The 27263-nt window shown below is 39.7% G+C and overlaps 1 protein-coding gene across 1 annotated transcript; it reads left to right on the top strand.

The window, feature by feature from the left end:
• The first annotated feature begins 1178 nt into the window (after positions 1–1178).
• On the top strand, positions 1179–26876 carry LOC116325546 (solute carrier organic anion transporter family member 3A1-like). Its single transcript, XM_039613214.1, has 10 exons — positions 1179–1708; positions 4260–4719; positions 18784–18882; positions 19026–19295; positions 19448–19612; positions 20412–20610; positions 20827–20962; positions 21099–21271; positions 21628–21692; positions 21915–26876. Exons 1-10 carry the CDS (start codon positions 1550–1552, stop codon positions 22289–22291), a joined length of 2103 nt encoding a protein of 700 aa, XP_039469148.1. The 5' UTR covers positions 1179–1549; the 3' UTR covers positions 22292–26876.
• Positions 26877–27263: the final 387 nt, after the last annotated feature.

A 27263-nucleotide genomic window follows, 5' to 3' on the forward strand; every position in this document is an offset into this window, starting at 1 on the left:
CACTGCCTTTAAAGCTGATACAAGGGAGGATGGATCCATGCTTTCATGTTGTTTACTCAAAATCTGTGACTCTACTATGCAAATGTCATAGATTAGAACCAGAACCAAACATAATTTTTCCAATTCCCTGACCAATTCTGATTAAAACCGCATGCTCAGGCTCCTGCTATTAGCTTGTAAGCCAACAAACTTACAAGCTTGTAAGCTAGAACCTGAGCACCCAGTGTGATTCTGCCTCTGTAGCCACCTGCTTCAAGGTCCGATGTGTTGCATTCTGGGCATTGTCCTCTGACATCTTGCATCAAAAAGGCATTTTTCCCTAGAGAACTGCTGTTAACTTTATGTTTTCTCTTTTTCAGGCCCAAATCTGTAAACCGTAGAGAGGTTTGTGCAGGAAAATCCTATTTTTTCTGAAACATTCAGACTGGCCCATTTGACACTAACAATCATGCTATGGTTAAAGTCACGTAAATCAATTTTTTTTTCTCTGTTATGAAGCTTGGTTTGAATTTCCGGCAGTCATCTTGACCATGTCTTCATGCCTCTAGACATGTGATTGGCTGATTAGATATTTGTAATTACTAATCAGCAACAGGTGTGTATAGGTGTATTAAGTGTCCTGTGAGGTTATATGTGTATAGTGTATATATTCCCACAATAAACTTTCTTGCTGCCAGGATCTGTCTTTTTTGAAGAGTGCATCATTATAACACTGTCCTATTCATCCACCGTTTTTTTTTATTTGTTATCACCCATAGTTTGTCACAGTTACGCAGCTTAGGACCTAAATTCTAACTTGACACATCTAAATATCAGCTACTCTGTACAGCGACTCACCAGAAGTTGTTGAGGAGTCAGAGATCTTCACAGAATGGGATATAATGCGAATTGTTGAATTAATCTGCAACGCAAGGATGAAAATTACCAGCGAAGTGCAGAGAAAACGCCATGGTGAAGTTACGGGAATGCTTTATCGAAGCTTACTGATGCAGTGTTGTGTGGAAATGATTAAATCTGTAATGGATGATGCGTATATCGAAAAAGGAGGGGAGGAACTGGGGGAAGAGGTGGGGTTGGCAGTGAGGTAAGAGCGCTGTGGTCCATGGATGGGAGGAGCATCATAACATCGCTTACGGGACGCAGAGCTGCGTCTCGGAACCGGACTGAGAAACCAAAACCAGTCGGCTTGGGGAAATTTTGAGTAAAAAAAACAAAAAACAAAACCCGGATGTGGGGAAGCAGAGCGTACTGTAGTTCTACGCTTAAGCCGTCATATATAACACTAGCGTAAGTTACGTATTTAAATGTGATGTAGCCGATAGGCACTGACTGGACAGGCGGTGAAGAGAGGTCGCTGACGGACTGTGCGCACTGCTGAGTGGACAGCAGGGTTTCTCGCTGTATATTTAAGCTTGGACGGGCTCCTGACAGCAGGTTCGCACTTCTTCTGCAGTGCAGCTCGTCATCACCATCATAACCAGATGCCCTCCGCCGGACCGGACCCGTTCAGTTTCATGCCGTCCAACCTGACCGGAGCCTGAGCCGAAGGATGCAGGTTAAAAACCAGATCTGCACAGAGCGGAGCAGCAACGACGACCCGGAGCAAGATGACAATCAGAAGAAGACCTCGTGTTTTTCCAACATTAAGATATTCCTGGTGTCGGAATGTGCTCTCATGTTGGCACAGGGCACCGTGGGCGCCTATCTGGTGAGTTTGGGGGACACAGTGTTGGTCTGAAGGAACGTCATGTTTCTCAGGTAACATGGGGTTAACGCAGCGCCCTTCAGACCGGCGCGGGCAGACAGTGAAAAAACGGTGCGCTGCTTCGGCTGCTCAGCTGCTGCGTTTAATAGCCATATTATTTTGATCCCATTACTAAAATTACGTCCTCCAGGAGCCACTGACTGATGACTTGCTGCGTATTATCCATCAGGCCTATGCGCCATCTGCATGTCACAAAGCGCGTCACAGCGGCAGTAGACTCTACGATATATGGAAAATTTTACTTGCTCATATGGATGGTCTGTTAGAGAGCAGCTTACGAAACACTGGTCAGGAGGTCCATACTGCTACACGCTCTGCACCCATATGTCTCAATAATGCAGGAGGCCTTTGACACCGGAGGATATAGGCCTAGGAGATGACGTGATCTCCACAACACGGGAGACAGCAGCTTTTTTTCTCCCCCTCATTAACCAGACTGCATTTCCTGTGACAGCTTGATCAGAGTTATAAGCTGTTACTGCACTGTTATGATTAGATGTATGTCAACATAAGAGATCAACTTTATGTTGCACGAGCACAGGAGAAAAATGTGTTTATGACTCAATAAATAAAGATTTCATCAGCCATCGCTAATGCAGGAGTGAAATGAATGACAAAGCCTTGAACTCTGCATTTAAAATAACTGTCAGCACTGATTCTGGCTCAGCCACTTACTGGAAATCAGTTTGTTTTTTTTGTTTTGTTTTTTTGAAAAAATACGCTATTGTAATCAGCATTTTTTTTTTTTAAATGAAAGCCAATTCCTTGATAAATGTCAGCACAGTCTTGATACCATAAATAACTTTGTAACAGGAAGGGAATGGAAGTTATTTTTAATGAGCTTAGGAAGACAGGATCTTTTTACCTATCTGATAAACACACTCTGAAAGGTGCAGACAATTAGAAGCACTTCTTTGATATTAGTCAAAACAGCAAGGTTAATTTGAAAATGGTGAGTTCAAACGTTTCATTAGATCCAACTTTTTGGTTTAGCTTTTGTCCTTGAAGCCTGTTGTGGAGCTTCCTCTTTTAAACATCCCAAACCAAAGATGCACCTTTAGCAAATATCTGCAAATAAAAGCATCACAGAACCAACATCTCTCCTGTCCTGTGAAATAGCTTGCTATCACTATTTATTACTGTTTTATTGATTCACAGTGGGCTGGTAAATGTACTACAACAGACTTGTCTCAATCTTGTCATCCAAATCTTGTAATGTTATTGAATGGAATTGTTTAATAAGTTGAGCATGTGGTGAATTTAGACAAATCTGAATAATAATCAGATGTATATGGTAGCAGATGTTGTTACTTAGTTTGCCACAGTTGAAATATATCAGTGTTTGACACAAATCTTTTCATTTTAGTAGTCAGACAGAGGCTGTACACTGTTTTTGGAAGGGTGACTGTTTTCTAGCTTTATCCAAGGACATCACCAGTACGGCATCACTAGGCTGAGGTCTTGGTACATGGATCCATCAGCAGATATATGATTGAGTTTTTACTGTTAGAAATCCCTTGGAAGCTTAGTTTAAGTAACATTAACTCATAAATAGCCGTAGTTTTCTTCTGAAACTATTAGTTGTCGGCTATTTAGATAATCATTTCATTTGCTAGTCATTTGTAAGATGACTTATTTTGTGATCTTTTGCAGTATTTCCCATCTTGATTTTTAGCAAAATGTGACAGGCATTTTGTGACAGTTGATCAGTCATAAAAATGATCATTAGTTGCAGTGCTTTTTAGCAATAAACAAGTCAACAAATTGTCTGACTCTGCAGTGGAGCTCGGTGTGACAGGATAAACGATACAGCACAGGATGAAAAGCTGTTATGCATAATTCACCTGAGCTCACTTCTGTTGTGGGAATGAACATGATTCATTCGCTTTTTTTATTCGGAACTGCTCTGGGCTTATTCTTTAGTTTTGCTGTGGATGAAGGATTACTAAAATAACTTCTAGCTAGCTGTTTACCTTCAGTCTTGTAGATGATCCAATACATGTGATGCAAGGAGCCACTTTAACACTTAGGCACCTTGAACACAGCTGGCACATGTTTGTATCCATTTAATTAGAACAGCTACATGAAATTTCTTGCCTAAAGCCACACATATGCACATATTCCCTTTTCCCAGATTTGTATCAGGTTAAGCCTTGGGGACTTTCTTGGCGGCTATATGGCAGGAGGATGGGGATAGGACCTGCCCACTCTGCACATTTGCAGCTTTTGTGTGTTATCAACAGGTTGATATGAGCTCTAAGGTAGTGACAGATGGCTGCTAGCACCTGAAGCTAAATACTCGTATTGTTGTAAACAGATTTAAAATGGAAAATATATAAACTATATACTCCAATAACTTTAATTGCAGCAATTTATAGCACAGAAACTAAACTCAATATATAAACTCACCTTAAACGAGTTGCTGTGATATCATTGGCTGCTAGTTGTAGCACTTGTCCTTCATTTCTCTCCCTTTTCTCTCTTTCTCTGCCAGGTAAGTGTTCTGACCACTCTGGAGAGACGCTTCAACCTCCAGAGTGCAGATGTGGGTGTCATTGCCAGCAGCTTTGAAATCGGCAACCTGGCCCTCATCCTCTTTGTCAGCTACTTTGGCGCCAAGGCTCACCGGCCCCGGCTGATTGGCTGCGGTGGGATTGTCATGGCGTTGGGGGCCTTGCTGTCAGCCCTGCCAGAGTTCCTGACTCATCAGTATGAGTACGAGGCCGGTGACTCGTGGCATGCCGAGGATGGCAGGGATATCTGCTCCAACATCTCCAGGTCAGAGAACAGAGACTCTGGGTTTAAATGCGGTAATCGAGCCAACACCAACATGATGTACCTTCTGCTCATCGGAGCCCAGGTCCTGCTGGGCATTGGGGCAACACCTGTTCAGCCCCTAGGAGTGTCCTACATTGATGACCATGTCCACAGAAAAGACTCCTCACTGTATATAGGTGAGTCAATGTAGAGGTAAAACAGAGAACATGACTATCAAGTGTGTTATTTTTTATAGCTATAATTTTTATTCAGTACATGAACAATTTAACTGTGGATTCTCAGGCAAATTAGTGCTAGATGAAGAGCTCTTTTCACTGGTGCTTTGATCACAAACACCGCCTCTCAGACCCAAGCAGTCTGCTCATTGTCCTCAGACCTCTCAAGATGTTTTCATGCATCTCGCTTGTTGTTGTTTTTTGTTTTGCTTTTCATACTATGTTTCTGATGCTTCATGTGAACATGCTCCCAACCAGTATCTGCTGTACATGCAAAACTTTCACATGACAGACTCATTGCATAGTTGCATAAAAAAAATGTGTACAAGCTCATTTGCATTCCAAGGGTGTAAAATACTGACATTTTATCAGTGTCAGTGGCATCTCACAGATATACATGGTGTCCTTTGGCACCTTGGCACGAAGCATCTGAGTTATGCAATAGTAAGACGGGGCTGTCACTCCAAATTTTTGTTGAACTGTTTTAACCCAAACCACATTCTTTTCCTCAACCTAACCAAGTCGTATTTGTGCCTAAACCTAAATAGTGAGGGAAGGAAAATAAGGCCACCCACGAGGTTTGAAAGAGGACACGAACCTCCTCTTCAATGACAAACTTGCAGCTTCATGGTGGATGGGATAAAAAATGGATGCAGCCAGCGTAAAGTCTCCCACAGGTTTTAGACTCTGCATTTTCATGCATCAGTGTTAGTGTTTTGGCTTCTACCATGCTGTTTTATTTTTAAGCCAGAATTTAATCAGTGTAGTTGGATGAAATGCTGACTTATAAAATTAACAATAACAACATTGTTTGGCAAGCAGTATCGTTACAGTGTACAAAGAAAATACGAGAATTTCACTCACCAGAATAGATGGACAAACTTGGATGGGCTGTTCCACACAGTAAGATATATAATATAGTTTCATTAAAAATGCCAATAGTACAAACACAGTGGAGAGATCTAGTTCAGTGACTCAACTTTGCAGAGGAGAGGGCTGGCAGACAAGATTCAGCTGCCTGTGTCAGGACAGCTGTCAGTCAAAACAGACACACCCCTAACTCCAGTATCCTAATGAATGAGGAACAACAAAAATTCATGCCCTGAGTACCATTTCCTTCTACCAGTCTGTAAACATATTTGTAATGCTATTAAAATGGGAGTCTATGGGGACTGATTCAAGTGGCCATAAGAAGCACTGCAGATTTTGGCACTTTACACGCAGACTTAATTTCTTTTGCCCTGAGGGTTTTTGCTTGGTCTTAATCTGCTGTTTTCCCTTGAGTCATGTAATGTGGACTTTGTAGCACTTTACAACAAGGCATTTATCTCACAGCATCCAAAATTGCTATGGCTCCAAATAACAATGCCAAAGGAGACCTTGTACGCGGTTCTGTGACACTGGCATGATTTGATTATCTGAGATGAGAATGCTTTGAGTGTTTAGTAAATTTTATTTATTAAATGCTCAGTAGTGGTACATTGCACTGTTGCTAAGTGTGAATTGGGCATTTTGCAAAAATAGATGAGGAATATTGATTTTTTTTTTAGATTGAAATTGTGGGTCTGATGTTGCCCTCTTTCATATCTGCAGGGATTCTTTGGCAAAGCATGCTTTCCCAACTTTAGTAAGCATTTGAAGGTCAGCAGCAAAAGGCTGTGGTTTTAGTTACAGCAGCAACCAAGAGGTCGAAATAACCCTGTGTGCCAAAGTTGCCAAGGCAACAGTTCAAAGGCAGTGACTGAAGCTATGTGCCATCCGTGTGACCTGCTAGCAGCAGAGCTCTATCTGGGCAGATGGGGAGAAAGAGAACTTAAGAAACATACATATCACTTGCTACAAAATCTAGAAATATATATGTAAAGGGCAATTTTGGTGTTTTTTCCCCCACTTTTTTCCTCTGTTTAGAGCCAACAGTCAAGTTTAATACAACTTTTTTTTTGAAAGCTATGTCTTTTCATAATCTACAGTCAAACCCATGCCACAGACACCTTCAAGCTGGTCAGAGTGACAACTCTTGTGGGTAACAGAGGCCCTTATAATCATGTCAGAGTATAAAGTAACCTGTACATTAATGTATGCACATATTGCATGCATTTTCGTTAAATGCGTGTAATATACCTGGTGTCTGCAAGCAAAATTCCCCCTTTGTAATATTCAGGCTTTACTCTGCTTAAACAGGTGGGTGGGCAAAGCTGCAAATGTAGTGTATATAGCCATCATACGTGGGGGCTATCCAGGCATTTAAATGATTTTCTTAAATTGATTGTAATCACTTTCCTCATGTATAAATTAGAGCTCTGGTAGGTTAACCACACTTCATTCCAGGAACTTGTAACAACAGTAGGAAAATGTAATAGCTAGTATTTAGCAATACAAGTTATTATCAGTTGATATCAGTTAATATAAGCTGTTATCATTTGATATTTGGCATTACTGTATCAAGAAGTATTGAAAAATTGCAACATTTTTCAGCTAGATGTGGTGTTGAGTCTGATGCAGGCATCACCAACACATTAAAGCTTTATGATTCAATAAGGCAAAGCCGCCGGCATATGGGTTTGCTGCTTTAATGGAAACAAAGGTACTGAGAAATAAGCATATGCTGTTCGGTTTTCATTTCCCTGTAGCTACAGTAGTTGCTCCTCCTCACAAGCTCCTTGGTTTGTTGCATTTTTTTTTTCTGCTTACATCTCAGCACAGACCTCTTTGCAGGGTGAGTAGGCCTGCGGATTGTTCTGTGCCTGCTTTGATCTGCACAGTCTCTGCCAGCAGACCTCGGTGTAGGGGAGGGAGGTAAGGATGGACAGAGGGTGGAGGAAAGGAAAAGAGAGCACAGCATCAAGCAATCCACCCTTGAGTTACCCTCCTGCTTGGTCAAAGGCCTATTCATACCAAATACCTGATGTTTTTCAGTGTAAATATAATTTACTAGCCAGATGATATCCCACTATGAACACATGATCCATGTGAACAATCACAATCATATTTAACATCTGTCAAATATTGTAATACCACCTGTAAAGAAACTATAGCAATTGTCAAACATTTTAGATACATTATATGCATTAATTGGGCAGCACAAATCAGTATTGTCTCACAATGCTTCATGGTTACTATCCTTGTTTATTTAAATTTCTTTTAATTTGACAAAATGATGCATTTGCACATATTCTGTTTTGTCTATAAAATTGATCTCATATTAAAGACGAACAAAAATGCTGTTAGCCCAATACTAATGCCAACATAATAACATTTTGATGTTTAACAGGGCTGATATAGATAATAAACGCCACCTTAGTTTATCATGTTATACAGGGAGTGCAGAATTATTAGGCAAATGAGTATTTTGTCCACATCATCCTCTTCATGCATGTTGTCTTACTCCAAGCTGTATAGGCTCGAAAGCCTACTACCAATTAAGCATATTAGGTGATGTGCATCTCTGTAATGAGAAGGGGTGTGGTCTAATGACATCAACACCCTATATCAGGTATGCATAATTATTAGGCAACTTCCTTTCCTTTGGCAAAATGGGTCAAAAGAAGGACTTGACAGGCTCAGAAAAGTCAAAAATAGTGAGATATCTTGCAGAGGGATGCAGCAGTCTTAAAATTGCAAAGCTTCTGAAGCGTGATCATCGAACAATCAAGCGTTTCATTCAAAATAGTCAACAGGGTCGCAAGAAGCGTGTGGAAAAACCAAGGCGCAAAATAACTGCCCATGAACTGAGAAAAGTCAAGCGTGCAGCTGCCAAGATACCACATGCCACCAGTTTGGTCATATTTCAGAGCTGCAACATCACTGGAGTGCCCAAAAGCACAAGGTGTGCAATACTCAGAGACATGGCCAAGGTAAGAAAGGCTGAAAGACGACCACCACTGAACAAGACACACAAGCTGAAACGTCAAGACTGGGACAAGAAATATCTCAAGACTGATTTTTCTAAGGTTTTATGGACTGATGAAATAAGAGTGAGTCTTGATGGGCCAGATGGATGGGCCCGTGGCTGGATTGGTAAAGGGGAGAGAGCTCCAGTCCGACTCAGACGCCAGCAAGGTGGAGGTGGAGTACTGGTTTGGACTGGTATCATCAAAGATGAGCTTGTGGGGCCTTTTCGGGTTGAGGATGGAGTCAAGCTCAACTCCCAGTCCTACTGCCAGTTTCTGGAAGACACCTTCTTCAAGCAGTGGTACAGGAAGAAGTCTGCATCCTTCAAGAAAAACATGATTTTCATGCAGGACAATGCTCCATCACACGCATCACAAGTACTCCACAGCGTGGCTGGCAAGAAAGGGTATAAAAGAAGAAAAACCAATGACATGGCCTCCTTGTTCACCTGATCTGAACCCCATTGAGAACCTGTGGTCCATCATCAAATGTGAGATTTACAAGGAGGGAAAACAGTACACCTCTCTGAACAGTGTCTGGGAGGCTGTGGTTGCTGCTGCACGCAATGTTGATGGTGAACAGATCAAAACACTGACAGAATCCATGGATGGCAGGCTTTTGAGTGTCCTTGCAAAGAAAGGTGGCTATATTGGTCGCTGATTTGTTTTTGTTTTGTTTTTGAATGTCAGAAATGTATATTTGTGAATGTGGAGATGTTATATTGGTTTCACTGGTAAAAATAAATAATTGAAATGGGTATATTTTTGTTTTTGTTAAGTTGCCTAATAATTATGCACAGTAATAGTCACCTGCACACACAGATATCCCCTAAAATAGCTAAAACTAAAACAAACTAAAAACTACTTCCAAAGACATTCAGCTTTGATATTAATGAGTTTTTTGGGTTCATTGAGAACATGGTTGTTGTTCAATAATAAAATTATTCCTCAAAAATACAACTTGCCTAATAATTCTGCACTCCCTGTATGGCTAACATTTACTAATTAGCATTAAACACAAAGGACAGCAACGGCTGGCGATGATCCAAAGTATTTCATCTGTTGATGGCAGAGTTCAGGGTGAAAGAAATTGTTGACACATTCAGTTAAAACCACAAATGTCTGCCTCAGAGTGTTGCTAGAGAAAATGTCAAGAGGTTACTAAAGCCATTCATAATCATCGTTTTTATTATAACCATTTCTTGTAATCAATCCAGTCGTGACTAAGTGCCAAAACTGTCAACAAATTAAACTGTTAAAATGTGGAAAAGCGTTATGACAGAAACAAAGCCCATAGCTAACTGTATCTGATGTTCTTTTAGCGCTCAGTTAGCTCAAAAATGTCACATAGCTGGCCCAATTTGCTAGCCCAGATTTTGGACGTCACGCCAAACTCGGTTATTTGTGAAATCTATGGCTTGACTTTTTCACTGTCATCTTCACAAATTTTGAAAGACAATAAACTGGATAAGTGACTTCACATTGTAATAGTTTACACTTTTGCAAAACAAGTGAGAGCTTCCTGGTTTGATTCCAGGAGGAGATAAAAATCCCTTGGGCATCAGGAAGGGCATCTAGTCTAAAAATCTGCCAAATGAAGTATGTGGAGGTACCTGCTGTGGCGACCCCTTCTAACTGAAGGAGCAGCCAAAAATAGGTTTAGACAATAAACTAAAGGCACCCGATTTTTTGGCCATCTTTAAGCTTGACTGTATGTTTTAAGTCTGCATTTTTTAAAAGTGACATCAGAAAATTCTACCAGAAATACACCATTGAATTTGGATGCCAGCAACGGTCCCCCTCTTTAGAAATATCTCTGGTAGTTAGATGAGAGCTATGGCTAAACATCATTTTTGGAAGAAAAATTAATTAAAGTCCCGAGATATAATGACTAATGCGTTATTATTATTATTTATTTTATGGATTGCTTACAGAAAGCATTTGAATTACTGCCAATTTGGACATCACTTGGCATAGCAGTGGTTTAAGCTTAGATTTCTCCTGAATGTTTTAGCTCTAATATATTGCACTGCAGACTAAAATTGAGCCTGATTTGGTATGAAGTCTACTTTTATGTGTCCCGGCCAAATCCGCTGCAGCCTTTTCTCTTTCATAACATCCCCCAAGCTTCTTCCTTTGACACTTACAGATAGTACTCTTATATTAGTCTTTTTTCTCAACCACCCCCTCTCTGTTCTGTCTCTGTTCTCCATTTTTTGACAATCCAGGCATGTTGATTGCCATGGTTACCTCCTACAATGTGACTGCTGTTGTGTTGTTGGTATTTACACAGTACGTATGTGTTCTGTGCTCCTTTGTATTTCCTTTTTCTAGTCTCAGGGCGGTGGTGTTGTTTGACAAGCCTGACGTGTGAAGGCACATTTAGACTGTAAGAAAACCTCCTGAATAATGCAGTGTGACAGAGAAGCGGTTAGGTGTAGTTTAGCAAACATCCAACCAAATGATTAAATATTAAAGCGGCAGCTCTCCACAGGCTTGCTAACAAAGCAGAGGATTGAAGGAGAGCCTGCTCTTTTGTGGCCACATCTTCACCCCACACAGATCAATACTGCCTGAAAGAGAAGGGCACGAAAGAATACTCAAGAGTAATGCAGGAAACATTAAACACTTGTCATAGGATATATCTGCTCTGTCTCCATGTGCCCGCCTGGTCTTTCTCAAATGTTATGTGGCCTTTCTCTTGTGTGTGTGTGTCTTGTACTTCACTCTGTTTGTTTTCCTCTATGCATATGTCTGTCCTAATCATTGTGAGCAACAGTTCAGGCAGCAAGCAACTAAAAAGAAACAGAGACTGTTGCTAACTGTTCAGTTAGTTGCCCATCAGACCAGATCATTGTGCTTTCTGGCAGTTTATAGGGGGAAAAAAAGAAATGGCAGCAATGCAGCCATGATGACCTGCAGTAGTAGAGTGAGATCTGTGTGATGAAAAGTGTTTCTGTGCGGCAGCACTCTGGCACCAGCAATGCTTTGAACTAAGTGCCAAAGCCTGCGTGCCAACATTAGCACAATATATAATGTTTGGAGTTGTCGCCATCATAGCTCATAGTACTAAAGGAAAAAAGAACAGATATGGCTGATGGGAAACTTTGACTAACAGTGAGGCAAATGAAATGCCAATCACATGGCAGTGCTTTATTATAAAAGAGATTAGGATTCATCCTGTGGTACCCATGAATATCTGTATCCGTCCAGCAGTTGTTAAAATTGATTTGGCTGTAAAAATTTGCTCTTTTCTGCTGGCGCCGCTCTCAGTGCACCACCATCGCTGGTAACACTTCATGGCAGTTTAGCCATTAATTATCATACAGACGTATTGGTGAGCTTACAACTCACTGAAGCTGTTGTATATGGGGTGATCGTGGCTCAAGAGTTGGGAGTTCGCCTTGTAATCGGAAGGTTGCCGGTTCAAGCCCCGGCTTGGACAGTCTTGGTCGTTGTGTCCTTGGGCAAGACACTTCACCCGTTGCCTACTGGCGGTGATCAGAGGGCCTGGTGGTGCAGCATTTTTGCTCCCTTCCTTCTTCCTATGAGCCAACTTTCTTCTGATCATAAGATTTGAAAAGCTAAAATTCTGAAAAGTTGGACAGAACTGTGCGTGTCCGATTGTCTTATTAAGTATAACCCTTACCAGTGACATCACACTGAGCCAAGAGTAGAAAGAGAGCAGAGCCACAAGGAATCTGAAGCAGTCTGAAGAGTTTTTGACTCACAGTGATACATGGGCCTTTTTAATTGAAACTTTGACCATGTTTAAAATGGTTATCCGCCTTAGTAAGAGAATAAATGTGATAAAGCACATATTCCCTTCAATGTCAAACTATTATTTAAAGTCTGGATGTGTAGCTTAAGTGGGCAGCTGTGAAAGATTCCTCAAAAAAGGAGAAAATGGCTTCCTTCAGAGAGACCAGCCTGCTTCCCAGCTCTGTTGGCTGTACGTCCAAGCCAGACTGTAATTGTATAATTGATTGCTGTCAGCTGCTTGACAGATACCCCATGTGAAGGCAGCTAACCCTCCTATCAATTGTATCCACCACAGGGGGTCTTAGAGTAAAGCAGCTATTCAGTTAGAAGCCTTCATGCTGTGTGCATTTTTTAACAAGTATGTAGCATCAAATCGCTTCTGCACTACATCTTAACACAATACAGTAAATGTTTCTGCGTCCACAATGAAATCTTTAAAAAAAAACAACACTGTAAGTTACAAAGCTAACCAAAGACACTCCTGCTTTATTTAGTTTCTATGCATTCACATTTTATTTTTCAAGTTAAAATTCAATGCTATGACCATTATTACTCATTTTAGGCCAAAGTAGAAGGATGGAGTTAGCTTACCACTTTAGATCCACACTGAAATACTGTGTCTTTGAAGACTTACTATGACGTTTTGTACAAACGCTCCCAGAGAAAAAATATTCTACTGATTTTGGTGATCCTCTGACTTTTTGACTCATGCCATTTGTGAGTTTTAATAAAATGTCTGAGCAAAATTCGGATTTGGAGCATTTATTCATCTGGACCTCAGGATAAATTGTGATAATCCCTTACTTTAGCCAGCACATTTAGGTCAAAATGTTACTTTGTGCAGCATTGTGGTTTATGACTCAATTGTTCTACAACCCACTACATTATCATCAGTCTCAGCTGTAGGTTAGTACAACTGAACTAGTATTATCCACATAACAGGACTGTATATAAAAGATGGTCATAGTGACCTTGATACTACTATTTTGTGAACTAACCATTTAAGATCAAATACTTGGCTGTTGATTGTAAGCCCTCAGCCCACTTGATCCATGATGATCATCATGAATTTCTTAACATCAGGTCAAGAGAAGATTGCAAATATTCAGACAAACCAACAATCTTGATTACACTTTCTGATTATCAAGTGAATGTACAAGCAACTCAGAGTAGGCTGGACTACAGGAATATTACAAGCGTGCAGCAGAGAACTGCATTGGTTGTATTGGTGACAAAAATACAACAAATTACAGCACGTTGCTTTAAAGCACCGTACACAACAATAAATGAAAGTACAGTAAAAGAGCAGCCTAGGAGGAGCATGGAATCCTCCTCAATAGCTGCAGGGTCAGCTTCTCTTATCTTAGCCTCTATTCATCGCTTTAATGTGTGTAATGAAGCAGTGTGAGGCTGCAAGTTTAGAGTCCACTGCAGCAAAAATGTTTTTATTCCACTGGAGTTATTACTCCTCCACTGTAGGACAGCAGAGGAAGGGAATGGGCGCTGACTCAGCACACACTGTCCGCTCAGATCGGCACAGGTTGTTTTATATGAGCACCTTTTAAGAGCACCTTGGCCAAGATACAAAGTGCCAGCGATTGAACTGTGCCATAATGTGAGCCTGAGTGTGAAATTATTCATGCGCTGGCAGTGTGACCAGGTAGAAGAGCCTTGTCTAACACAGTATGACCTTGCATCTGCTGCATTCATTACTGCTAGGCACAAAAGGCACAATATAGGGCTGGACCTACCATGAGGTTGACTATGATTTTTATCACTTCTCAGTTTCTAATTTTTTTCTTTGTTTTTTGCACAAAGGTTACAGGATTAAAAAAGAACTATAATCTATATTTACTTACATTACTGTCCCAAGAAAAAAGCTACATATCTATATTTAAGTCAGTTTAGTACTGCTTTTACTGCTGCCTCCATCTACATGCATGATTTTAAATTTATCAGCTACTTATGCCATATGTTGTCATATCCATGGTTACATGCTTACTGATCAATCTCACCCCAGTAGATTGCAGTTTTTTAATGTAACTGATCACTGACTAAATTACACAAATAACAAAATGTGAAAAATAAAAAGGACTGATATGCCGTGTGTCAAACACAATATGGAGATCTGGACTTGAGTGTCTGATGAAAACCTAAACTGGGGCAAATATGAAACCTGCTCTGTTTAAGAATTGTGATGCTTTTAAGGCTGTTATAGTCCGCTTAAGGCTATTATATCTGTGTGTAAGGGATTCAATTCATTTTAAACATCAAAATTCTACACACAATACCCCATAATGACAATGTAAATAGAGTTTGCTTAAAATTCTTGCAAATTTCTTAAAAAAAACCCTCTAGAGTCCATCTGTGGTAAATATAGTTGATTGATATGTTTTGGAAAGGCACACAGTTGTCCGTTTAAGGTCCCATAGTTAACAGTACATGTGGTTGTTTTTAAAGAACAACTGAAAGAAAAACTTGCATAATTTGGTATATGTATACAATATAGTTATACTAATTGAATGATTGACTATTAATTCTAATATTTATTTCAATATTTTAAGCACAAACCTGTGTTCAGTGGTGCCATATTGCAGACTTGTGATAAATGAAAATGGTACCTCTTGCTGAGTATTCATGGTCTACAGTAAGGAGGTTGTTGTTCTGCAAAAGCTTGACTTAAGTGGAGTGCCTCTACCTGCCAGGATGGTCATCTTCATTTATCTGACACAAAGTTACAGCTCTATGCAAAATAAATAAGCGTACTGTAGATAATAAATTGGCATTCTGTTAGTGTTGGCCATCAGGTTTGTATTACCTTTAGCTTCACTTCTAGCTCATCTCAGCAGGTGGTGTTCAGAAGGAGGGAACAACAGCTTTACGTCAAAACAATAAAAATAAAGTAAGGTTATCACCAAAGGACACTGTAGCCAATGTAAATTAGATGGGACTGAGACATTTTAGTTTAAGGTTATATTCATTATTTGTGTGGGCTATATTTGAAAAACAAGCAATCCCTAACTAACATTCTATTTTAAGTGTATGGAAACACTATAATATATATACATATATTAGTATGATTGCTCTCAAAGAGCCCCACTTTATAGCGGCGACATTCTTCCTGTACCTCACTTTGCTCTCGTGTTTCAACGCTATCAGTGCTTTGATGCTTGCAGGTACACTGCAGATACTAAGAGCATCCTCCATCCCTCTACAATTACTGCAAAGTCAATAAGTCATGAAAGATTTACATTCCATCTATAATGAGCAATCAGAAGTTATACCAATCCTGTGAAAGTTAATCTACTGTATGTCAGAAGAATAATTATTTTTAAGAGCGTAGTTAAAAGTGTGCACATCATCAATATCTGCAGAGGAACATAAGTCTGGCAACTGCTGATTTTTCCAGTAGTTCACATATTGCATTGCAGCAACTCAGTGTAAATTACAAGGGGAAAAAAGCATGTTGGATCAGCTGGTTTAAGTTTGGGTTTGAAACATGAATTGTGCAATGCTGCTCTTCTAGTCTTAAAGTACAAAAATAAATTGCAATATATATATATATCTATGCATATATTTCTTATATAAATATAAAATCCCACAAATAATTCCACATAAACATCATTTAGTCTTTCTGCAGTAGGAAGGCACACAGACTCCACTTGCTATTGGATGTGAGTCAAATAAATAACATGTGAATAGAGCAGATGACTAAACGGTAGTGAATGATTTACTGTAAGGTAAAGGCTGCAATGTTTATGATGGCCTCAGTACCACTCCACATTCTTTCACTGGGTTTTCAGTCATGTCTCCATGGATATGGTCTCGGAAGTGCCAACTGTTGAGTTCAGACAGCAGACTGGCATCTGTCCTGAATGTTTAGGTTTATGAGCTTTCCTTCTTTTCTCACAACATAACAAACCTATGTCACACATCTCTGTCTTCATGCTTATTGCTGCTATTGTCATCAGCACTTTCACTTTGACGGCCACTCTCTGGCTCTTTGTCTCATGTAACTGGAAACACTGAGGCGGGTTGTTGTACCCACACTAGTTTTCGAAGTATTGAGCGTTGGTGTACTGTAGATCAGATTGGCAGGGGCCCAATATTTTCTGCTGGTTCACTGCCATGTTTGTGTGTGTTTGCCAGCCTCACTACATCACATACATTATAGATTAATTGCCCTTTGTGTGTCTGTGATTGGAACCCAGAGGAAGGCACAATAGGATATCGGAGGTCATTATTTGGCTGCTTGTTGAGCTGGCCCTGCTCTAACCCCTGACCTCCTCTATTACCTGACTTAATACCGGTGGTATCAATGGCTCTGGTTAAATAAAAATAGCACGCAGGGAAAGTTAGAGCTGGCAAGGCTGACTACTGGCCAGAATCAGTAAGCACAAGATAGCCTGTCTCTCTCTTCATAAAGAAGTATGCAAAGATAAAAACAAAATTTATATTTGAAATTGTCTTTTTGACATAAGTGGGCAGGGAGATATTTGATTTTCTTTGAAACACTGCCAAAACTTTCAAGAATGATTAAACCGTTTTATAAATGGAGCTGAACAACACCACAAGGAAAAAATGTGAAATTATCGTGTGTAAAAGTGTCGCAGAAAAAGTAAATTGAGTTAAAAGAAGGACTCAGATCCTAGTATTGCACCTAAAACTGAAGCTGTGTTTGCATACCTTTGCACAATTCTCTGAAATCGGCTTTGTGAACTCTCATTTCTTATAAAATTCAGTTCAATTATTTATATTGTGCCAAATCACAGCAACAGTAACCTGAAGGCGCTTTATTTATAATGAAATTCATTCACTACATGATGTTTGTAGTTTTTCAAGGGTGTTCTCTCTGTTACAAATTCAATTTTTTTATGAGATTCAGATTTGGGCCTTTTTTTAACCATGTTTTGGTAGATTTATTACGGCACTTGGTATCATTATCCTGGCTCGGCCTGGTTCAGACTAGATCAGACTGATGGCCTCACCGTTAAGAAATCTCCAGAATTCAGACTAATCAGTGATTGCATTTAATCACCATGCTTCATAGGTGAAGCTGTCTTTGTTCTACAACAAGCATACTGCTGTTGTAGCCATTTAACTCTGCATTTGATTGGTCTGTCCAGAGCACATAATTCCAGAGAGCCCAGTCCTTACCTTGATGTCCACTAGCACACTAGTTTCCAAACTGTGGACAGAACAGACTTTCTTTAGTATGCCTGCTACGTGGGTTAAATTTGTGGTATTTCTGATTGCAGGTGCATGCACTTTAATACCAACAGTTGCAAGACTTTTTTGCAGGTCCTGTGAGGAAAGTTTGATGTAGTATCTTGCCAGACTAATAAGCATCCACAACCTTTACTCTGAAGGCCTGAATGAATAATTTACATCTTAGCATGACGATAACATTATGCACTTCATAAGCAAAGGAAATACCAGACCCTAGTTTGATCTGGAACCTCTGATCCCAATCTTATAGACTTGAAACCGTAATAAATGCTTTCTTATTTTCTTGTGATTGATCTATATTTTTTATTATTTGCACTTATACCTCTAAATATGAGCCTATAATGCTGCTCTGTTCTCACAAACAATAACTGGTGATGTCCAGAGGAGCAATCATTAAATCGCCTACAGAGAAATTGACTGGCCCTCCCATCCTGTCAGGAGTGAGCAGCGCTTCCAGTCAGGCTACTGGAACTCACTCCTATTATTCCACTTAACACCAGCATGGATAACAGATTAAGTCCCACACACACAAACACACAGACACACAGAAACAGTCCAGCACAGTGTGATGCTGTATAGAGAGCTCTCAGCCTCTGTGCCAAAAGCGGGCAGCTTTTTACATTCAGGGGAATGTCAATCAGAAAGTGCATCAGTCACTCCCCACTGCTCTTACAGTAAGAGCCCATTTCCTGCTTGATTATTTATGATGCTGCTGGATAATCTAGCCTTGGATCAATTACACTGTGCAACCTATGGGCTGCATATTACAGTGATGGTGAATAAATCTGTCGCTGGAAGACTTCTGATGACGTTATAAAATCTCTTGGCATGGATTTCATACTTAATCTTTAATCTTTAAACAACATACCTTTTGATTCCTAATCACAAAGTGCAATTAACAAGTATACTTGTATTAGATATACATCATATCTAATAGAATAGAAGATGCTGGTAATAAACAGCTTGATACAAGGCTGCCCTCTGCTGAACAATGAAGTGAAATGCATTTGTCCTCTTGGCTTGGGTCGTTTTATGGTGCAAACACTGAAATGTTGCTGGTGTTTTTCGTTCTTTGGGTTTTTGCTGCATACTGTCATTTTCTGACAGACTTGTTGTTCTTCTGTCCCTTTGTTTTGTCTTGCAGGTATCCTATTTTCAACATTAGTGTTTGGCCCAGCTTGTGGCTTCATCTTAGGATCTGTCTGTACCAAAGTTTATGTTGATGCTGTTTTCATTGATACCAGTAAGTTGGGAAATAAATGGTTAAAAATATTGCAAAATTATACCACACTGAAACAAAGATAACTTTATTGTGACCTCTACTAGTACACCAATACTCGTCCTTCCCTCTATGACTGCTGTGAATTTTCTTACTCTCCAACCAAGGTAAGCTGGACATCACCCCAGATGACCCTCGCTGGATCGGGGCGTGGTGGGGCGGCTTCCTCCTGTGTGGTGCCTTACTCTTCCTGTCCGCCCTCTTCATGTTCGGTTTCCCCCAGGCGCTGGATGAGCAGGACATGGACAGTGGAGCTGAGAGTGAGCAGGCCATGCTGCCTTCTTCCCTGAGCCTGGAGTTCCAGGGCTCTAAACCCAATGGAGCCATTCATGGCTTTGATATAAACAGCGGACTCTCAGTCTGTCAGCATCTGAGAGGTGAGGAGGTCAAGAGAAGAGTGGAGGGGGTTTAATAAGTGACAAGATTGTTTAATGGAATATTTAAATTCATACGCATGCTTCTGCTCTTTTCTCTCAATCCTTCTTCATCCTTTCTACTTTTTGCTTAATTTTCTTCTCCTTTGACCCAGTGATCCCCCGGGTTACCAGGCACCTTCTCTCCAATCCAGTGTTCAGCTGCATCACGCTGGCAGCCTGCATGGAGATCGCTGTGGTTGCTGGCTTTGCTGCCTTTCTGGGCAAATACTTAGAGCAGCAATTCAACCTTACAACATCCTCAGCTAATCAGCTGCTAGGTAGGCAGTAGGGATGGATATTGATAAGAATTTATTGATACCAGGGCCATTATCAGTTCTGCTTACAGCTCACATTCTTTGATTCCATCGCAATTTCTTGTGTGGGAGAAAGAGTACGCCCAAGAGGTTTTAAGCATCAACACAGCTACATAATTATCACTGAGTGGGAACACATTGTAAAGCAGAGGAAAAAGGCTTGTAAAGCTCTGCTGCCGAGAGTTTGACTTTATTGTTTTGCAATAGGCTGATGTCAGAAAACCTTGCCAGGATTGATGAACAGGGTAAAACTGAGAATTTTAAATAACTTTTTAATATCTCTTTAAACGAAATTCAGGACTAAACTTGCGAGTAGTAACATAACCAAAAGTAAAAATGTGTCGTACCTAAAGATAATAATATGGTAGATTTATGCTTTGAAAACTGGAAAACAATAGATAACTAAAGTGTTAAAATAAGTGAAGTAAAAGTAGAAAGTAGCATAAGACAATAACACTTAAGTACATTAAAACTGTATTGAAATAAAGTACTTAAATGAATATATTCATTTACATTTTCTCATCTCAATGGTATTGGGCTCTGTAAGATTAACAGTACTCTAGCAAAAGACTTTTGATGGATGGTTACCATGGTGAGGCAGGTTCTCAGCTTCCTTTCTCTCCTAGATGGGTCCCACTCTTATCTCAATAAAAGGAAATTATTTAGGTTTTTTTTTTTTTTTTTTTTTTTTTTTTTTTTTTAACCATCAAATCATGAGGAATGTTGCTATTTAGTTAGAATTTACTTGTTTTTCCCTCTCCAGGTATGACAGCCATCCCCTGTGCCTGTCTGGGAATCTTCCTCGGGGGGCTCCTGGTTAAGAAATTGAACCTGTCAGCTCTGGGTGCCGTCCGCATGGCCATGCTGGTCAACCTGGTGTCCACTGCCTGCTATGTCTCTTTTCTCTTCCTGGGCTGTGACACTGGACCTGTCGCTGGGGTCACAGTGGCCTATGGCAATGAGTAAGAGTGATGACTTACTGATGTGAATGAAGAGTCTTTCCAGGAACTTTTAGTTCTGTATAGTACTTTTCCCCACAGGGATATACTGTAGGTCCATGCAAACAAAAAATTAAACAAATCCCAGAATAAAAAAAATCCTTCAGAAAAATTGCATTAGATTTTCAAATTGTACATATGCAGCATTATCCCTAACCTGACCTTTGACTTCCTCCATAGGACGTTGCAGTCTTGGCAGCAGCCTGAGTCAGCATGCATTAGTAACTGTAACTGTTACACTGCATCGGTGAGCCCTGTCTGTGGCTCCAATGGAGTCACCTACCTCTCAGCCTGCTTCGCTGGCTGTACCAAACCAGTGAGTTGGGACATTAATGCTGATTATCATTGCTACCCAGTGCCTGAAGGGCTCATAATAAATATAAATACTGCAGATTAATTTCGATCTTGATATATCATTATTACATTATCACCTCATTTCTTTTTTTTGTCAGAACCTGACCAACTGTGCGTGTATATCCAGCAACAGCGAAGAAGCAGTGGCTTTACCAGGAAAGTGTCCCAGCCCAGGCTGTCAGCAAGCCTTCCTCACCTTCCTGTGTGTTATATGTGTGTGCAGCATGATTGGCGCTATGGCCCAGACACCCTCTGTCATCATCCTTATCAGGTATGAGCATGTCCCCCCCGCTTGCTATTCATCAACTGCTCACAAGAGGGAGCTGGCGACATTTCAAAATACCGGTGGTTCTTCAGTGGGAAGGATTGATTTATCAAGCTGACAGTGATACGGACAAATACAGACACACGCAAGTGTATATTAACTCATATATAATGAAAAATAACAATAAGGGCATTATATGCACATTGTATATATATATATATATATACAATGCTTGTAATCTAGATAGGTAAGATAGAGAGATAAGTACAAAATAATGTAATTTAGAACTCAATAGGTCTACCAATTAAGAACAGTTTTCCACCACAGTACACAAAGGGTTAAAGTAATCTCTTAATTTTCAGAACTGTCAGTCCAGAGCTTAAATCCTACGCCCTTGGTGTTCTGTTCCTGCTTCTAAGACTAATAGGTAAGAAACACTTCACTACTATTGGCACTCTGTATTGTGTTTGTGCAACAGCTGTTGGTCTGTAGTTTTACTCTGTGACTTAAACGTCAGGGCAATTTTTCACCTTGCTTGAAATGAACTTCATCAGTCTGTCTGCCTGGATACATTAGGAACATGAACTCAAACTGGTGTTCTTCTTGACCTTGTGACCTGCTGTCTCTCTGCAATCCCCACCTGCTCCAGGCTTCATCCCTCCCCCTCTGATCTTCGGCATGGGCATCGACTCCACCTGTCTGTTCTGGAGCTCTGTCTGCGGCGAGAAGGGAGCCTGCATGCTGTACGACAATGTGGCCTACAGGCATTTGTATGTCAGCATCGCCATCGTTCTCAAGTCATCAGCTTTCCTCCTGTACGCCACCACATGGCAGTGTCTGAGAAAGAACTACAGGAAATACATCAAAAACAACGAGGGGTACCTCACGCCCACCGAACTCTTCGCCTCCAACGTGACTCTGGACAATTTGGGAAAAGATATCACGCAGAACCCAACCAACAGGACAAAATTCATATACAACCTGGAGGACCGTGAGACGTGTGACAACATGGAGTCTGTTTTATAGTGCTGATCTGCACTGGGGCTGCAGACCGGAGCCGTTAATGTGCAACAGACCTGAAGCGTGATGTTTCTGTGGTGTTGTATCAGTTCAGAGAAATGTCCTCAGTAAAGTTCCAGTCTTCTTATCATCCAAAACATGACACATATTGAAAAAAGAGAAGATTCCCCAAATTTGCCACACCCACACTTTTGTCAGCTGAAATTAAGCTGGCTTTAAGAAAATTGCTTTTACTTATTTTTTTGCAAAGTTGGAATAGAAAGTGAAGAGGAAAGATGGGGAAAATCACATGCAATAGATTACTGCTGACTAAAGTTTAGTTCAAAGTTTTGGATTTACTATACCAGAGTTTATGAAATGGTTTATTTTCCTTTAGTATTTCTCAGGTATGGTATATCAGAAAATGCAAAAAGGGTGACAGAAATCAATTTTCAGTCCATCTGCAGTGCACCTAGGGATCCCTACAGGAGACTTTTTAACACATTTGTTGTAAACCCTTTATTAGGTTTCGACTCCAAAACCAGTTAACAAGCCCTTTTCACTGCAGTCATTTTGATATTGAGCATGCACAATACCAGAGCCTCTGTCCATGTATACGTATGGAACAGAGCCACTATTGTTGTGATTAATCACATCCGTGTTTACCCTGCAATAACATGTCAGTGTGGCTGCTATGAAAAGGGCCCGTTTCTAAGGAAGTATACAATTACTGTACGTTTCTTCAACCTTAACCCCAGCAGTGACTCAAACAGACATACAACAAGCAATGAAAAAGAAATCAAATGGTTCAAAAGGTGCAGAAGTTTACAGCAATATAGAAAACTGATTTATTTATTTAGCTCCTGCCACCAATTATTGCAGGTCACATTTTCCACAAAACATGGATTATCCCACTTTGAAATGGTTAAAATGTGAAAGAGGTTTCTAACATTTTTCAGAGAAATAAGAAACAAATTCTTTCATCATAGCTTTCAGTGTTTACTTTAGTCGTTGAGAAAGTTGTTGGAAATATGAGAAGTTTTGGCACTGATGCTAGACTAAAGTCTGAGATTATATTTTAGTTTCGGAGCCACAAAATGTTTCAGCTTTTTGTTTTTTTTACTTGACATTTATGAGAATTAGATGCAGCTTCTGAGAGGTACTCAGAATAAAAGCTTAACTGTTAAAGTTTAAATAATAGCTTGACTGAAAGGAACAGAATAAGATGGCTTTTTCATTAATGTTTAGATGAGATGCACATGATCAGATTCAGTAAATGAACCTGTAACCTTTCCTAAACCACTGATCCAACAACGCTCATGCCAACTGCAAACAGATGCAGAATAAGAGTTTGTAATGTAATTTCACTCTTGGGGACATCCTTTGCAGCATTGATGCATGGAATACAAAGCAACAAATATAACAAGCAGGAGACACTGCAAATAAGACACTCCAGGTACATTATTTAGGAGGGCCAAAGCAGGTGGCAGCTGTGGGGAAGGAAGCTTTTACCAAGAGCACCAGTATGACTAGTGAGCTCACACTGAGTGAGAGTGAGAGTGTGAAGGCCTTTATGTGGAATACCAAGTCATTGTATTGAGACTGTTGATTGTAGTGGCTAGCTGTCAACAGACACAGCATAGCATGACGCACAGTGTCCAGCCAGAATTAGTTCATTAAAAAGCATGCTGGTAATGCATGCACATAAAAATAAAATATGTTCAGAATGATGTCACTATATTGCACAGACTCTGTGGTTTGTTGGCCATTGTAATGGTTAAATATACATTTAACTTGAATGGCCTCCAAATTCTATTTTTGACCATGGAACAGCTTTATAATGCATACTGCATTGTGATGATGACTTTATTTTCTTCTTTTAAATCAAACCTCAGCTGTCACAATCACTCACACTGAAGTGATTGTCTACATGCAGATACAATACAGCTTTTTGTTAAAGAATTCAATTGGATTCTGATTTTTGACATATCCACTTTATATATAGTGTTTTTCTTCTGGCTTACTCTGTAAGTATTTAATATGTTTTGCATCAAAAATCCAGACAGCAATCATCACAATACGTTTCATTTTTAAAATGCATATACCCTTTGAGGCTTTGGGAAATACGCTTTTGGGAAATTCTTTTCCTCGCCAGAGTTAGAAAGACAGGGTTGATAATACTATGGCCAGTACAGTAAGCTAGCTCTACCTTTGTACAGTAAGTACAAAGGTAGAGCTAGCTGTCAGTTAGCTTGGCTTTGTATACAGACTGAAAGTACCAGAACTGAATACCAGGCTCAGTCCAAACATCGAAACAATCAGTTTATTCAAGTCATGTTATTATAGTAACATGTTAGATCTACATTATCTTTGTACACTTTGTATACAAAAACTGAAATGTAAAAATTGGGGTTTATTTTCTCAGGTTTGGGCCTGGAAATCAGTGCAGCCTGCCAATAAATGCCCATGAAATTAGAAGTTGTTAGTTTTATGCCTTAGTTGTTGCATATATGAAACAAAAATGTTAATAGGTTATCTTTAAAGGTGCTGGTCAGTAGATTATGTCATCATAGCCCGGTTAGCTGCTCTGCTTTACCTGTTTGTGCTAAATTAAGCTAACTACTGGTTATAGATTCACATAAGAAAATCTGTATGTTTAGCTTGTTTCCCAAAATTTCAAACTGTTCCTTTAAGCTAGCTCCTTTGAAAAGGTTCACAAATTCTTTTTGCCACCACCAGTGTCTCAAGAGTCATTTATTAAGAGTAAATACATGCACATTACTTGTAGGTCTACAGCATATTAAGTTTCATATGCAATGAACCAAAAGAACAAGATTTAAACTCTACACTAATAAATACATTTATTTTGGATGCACATTACTTGTAGGTCTACAATATATTGAGTTTCATAAACAATTAACCAGAAGAATAAGATTTAAACTCTACATTGATGCTGCTGTAGCTTCAAAAATCATAAAAACACAGTGGGAAAATAAAACAACAGATCAGTGCTTTATGGACCTACGTTGACCACAGAGACACGCTAAACCACATCACATTATTGTCTTTGTGGATTTTCTTAGAATAGAATATAAACAAGTTGAGATATTTTTTTTATAGTGAGAGAACTTTTCGGCACTGATTAGTCGAAGCCTGTTTTCAAGCTCAAAAGCTAACGACGATGGAAATATTGGCTCCGAGCGGGATATTTGGGATAATGCTGAGCTGTACAAATAATTCAAAAGAAACAGGGTGGGGCACCTTCTGGCCACCATCTCCTCTTCAGCAATCCCAAACAGGTGGCGCTGTCTTTGATATTTATAGCACCCCAGTGTGTCTCGTGTTGACTCCTCTGTACATAATAGTGCCATAAAAGTGCCGAAGTGACACCATAGAAGTGTTCTGTGACGTCCTGCAGAGAACTTTGTCTGAACACGCTGGAGCTCAAAGCAGATCCTCCAGTTGTATGTAGCCTTTTTGTGATATCCCTCAACTTACTTTCACCACATCATCCTAAAGTGTCCCAAAAATATATTGCCTATAGAATATTGTACATTGGTCTAGAAAACAGTAACATTTAGGATGTAATAACTGTTAATATGTAGAAGTTTTCTACTAGTGAAGGTATTGTCGAATTTAGATTGAATTCTCTTTCCATCAGTGACAAAGCTGATAACTGTTGCTTTGGTACAATTGAAAACAATACTTTGCTCGAACGTATTGTTTTTATTACTGTGGCACCGATGTTGAGCTGTAGTCTGAATTTGTACAGTAGATGAGGCTGACTGTAGAAGATCAGCCAAACTTCACTGATAGCGGTCCTGCAACTGTGCCTGGATGTGAAGCTCTACTCTGAGACTTTATGATTGGAGCTCATGTTGTGCCATATCAACCTGTGCACTGTAACATTCAACACTTGCAAAGAAGAAAACAACATATTTTAGGTCTGTCCGACAAGTGCAAGGGCAGCAGCATTTGCTTGACCTTGCATTGACCTGTGGCAACAGGACTGTTTTCTTTTAGCACCTCAATGTGCTCAAGACGTTTTGCCTTGTGATGGAAAATAACTTTAAAGCTTAAATGTTTCTGTTTTCATCCTATTATTTTCATTCATCTCTTTTGATGGCCTTGCCGCGTGGTAACAACAGTTTGACTTTTATAAAGGACTTTTAGTGGCAGAAGTATTGACCTATGAAGAGTTTACTACCAAAATATGACATCTGCAAGGAAAAATTATTATCTATGGTGGTTAAAGACACATTTCGCCAACAATAAATAGGTTTCCTGTTTAAAAAAAGAAGATATAATTTGTTTAAAATTTTTGTTGCTAATATGTATTTTGCAATTTTTTTGTCATTTTGGAAGACAGCTCTTCATATACAGATTGAAAATCCTTTGTTTTGAGCCTTTAGGCAGCATGTTGCCTTTGATTTGAGAGAAACATTATGCTAACAGTGACGGCTTTAGAATGACATGTCTGCTTATGCTGTTGGTGGTAGTCAAAATGAGAATTGTAGGATTCTTTGTAAGGGACCTTTGCAAAAGAAAAGGGTAATGAAATAAGAATATATCACCTATATTTTCAAAGATTTTTTAGATATGCTCTGTTGCTTCTTGGGATTTGTTTTCAATTTTTTTCTTTAAATGATAAATTTATATTTAAAAGCTTTAGTTCTGTATATTTCTTGGAAATTACATGATTGTATGTTTATTGTAAATACATTAAATATACTATTTTTGTTTGTAATACGAACTTGTCTGATGAGTTAGCAAAGGATTATTAATTAATAACACTTACAGCTAATTTAGAATCAACAATTGCCTAGCATGAATGTTTTTGGACTGTGTGAGGAAACAAGTGAAAACACTGGCAGGCACAGAACGGTATGAGCTGTTAACGTTCTTATTCAGTGTGAGAGAACAGTGGTGCACCAGCATGCCGCCACTTAATCCAACCAGAGATATCGCACTTATTAAAAGATGCCTTGACTGAGAATTC

The sequence above is a fragment of the Oreochromis aureus genome, linkage group 1, assembly GCF_013358895.1.
Source record: "Oreochromis aureus strain Israel breed Guangdong linkage group 1, ZZ_aureus, whole genome shotgun sequence".
Lineage (NCBI taxonomy): Eukaryota > Metazoa > Chordata > Actinopteri > Cichliformes > Cichlidae > Oreochromis > Oreochromis aureus.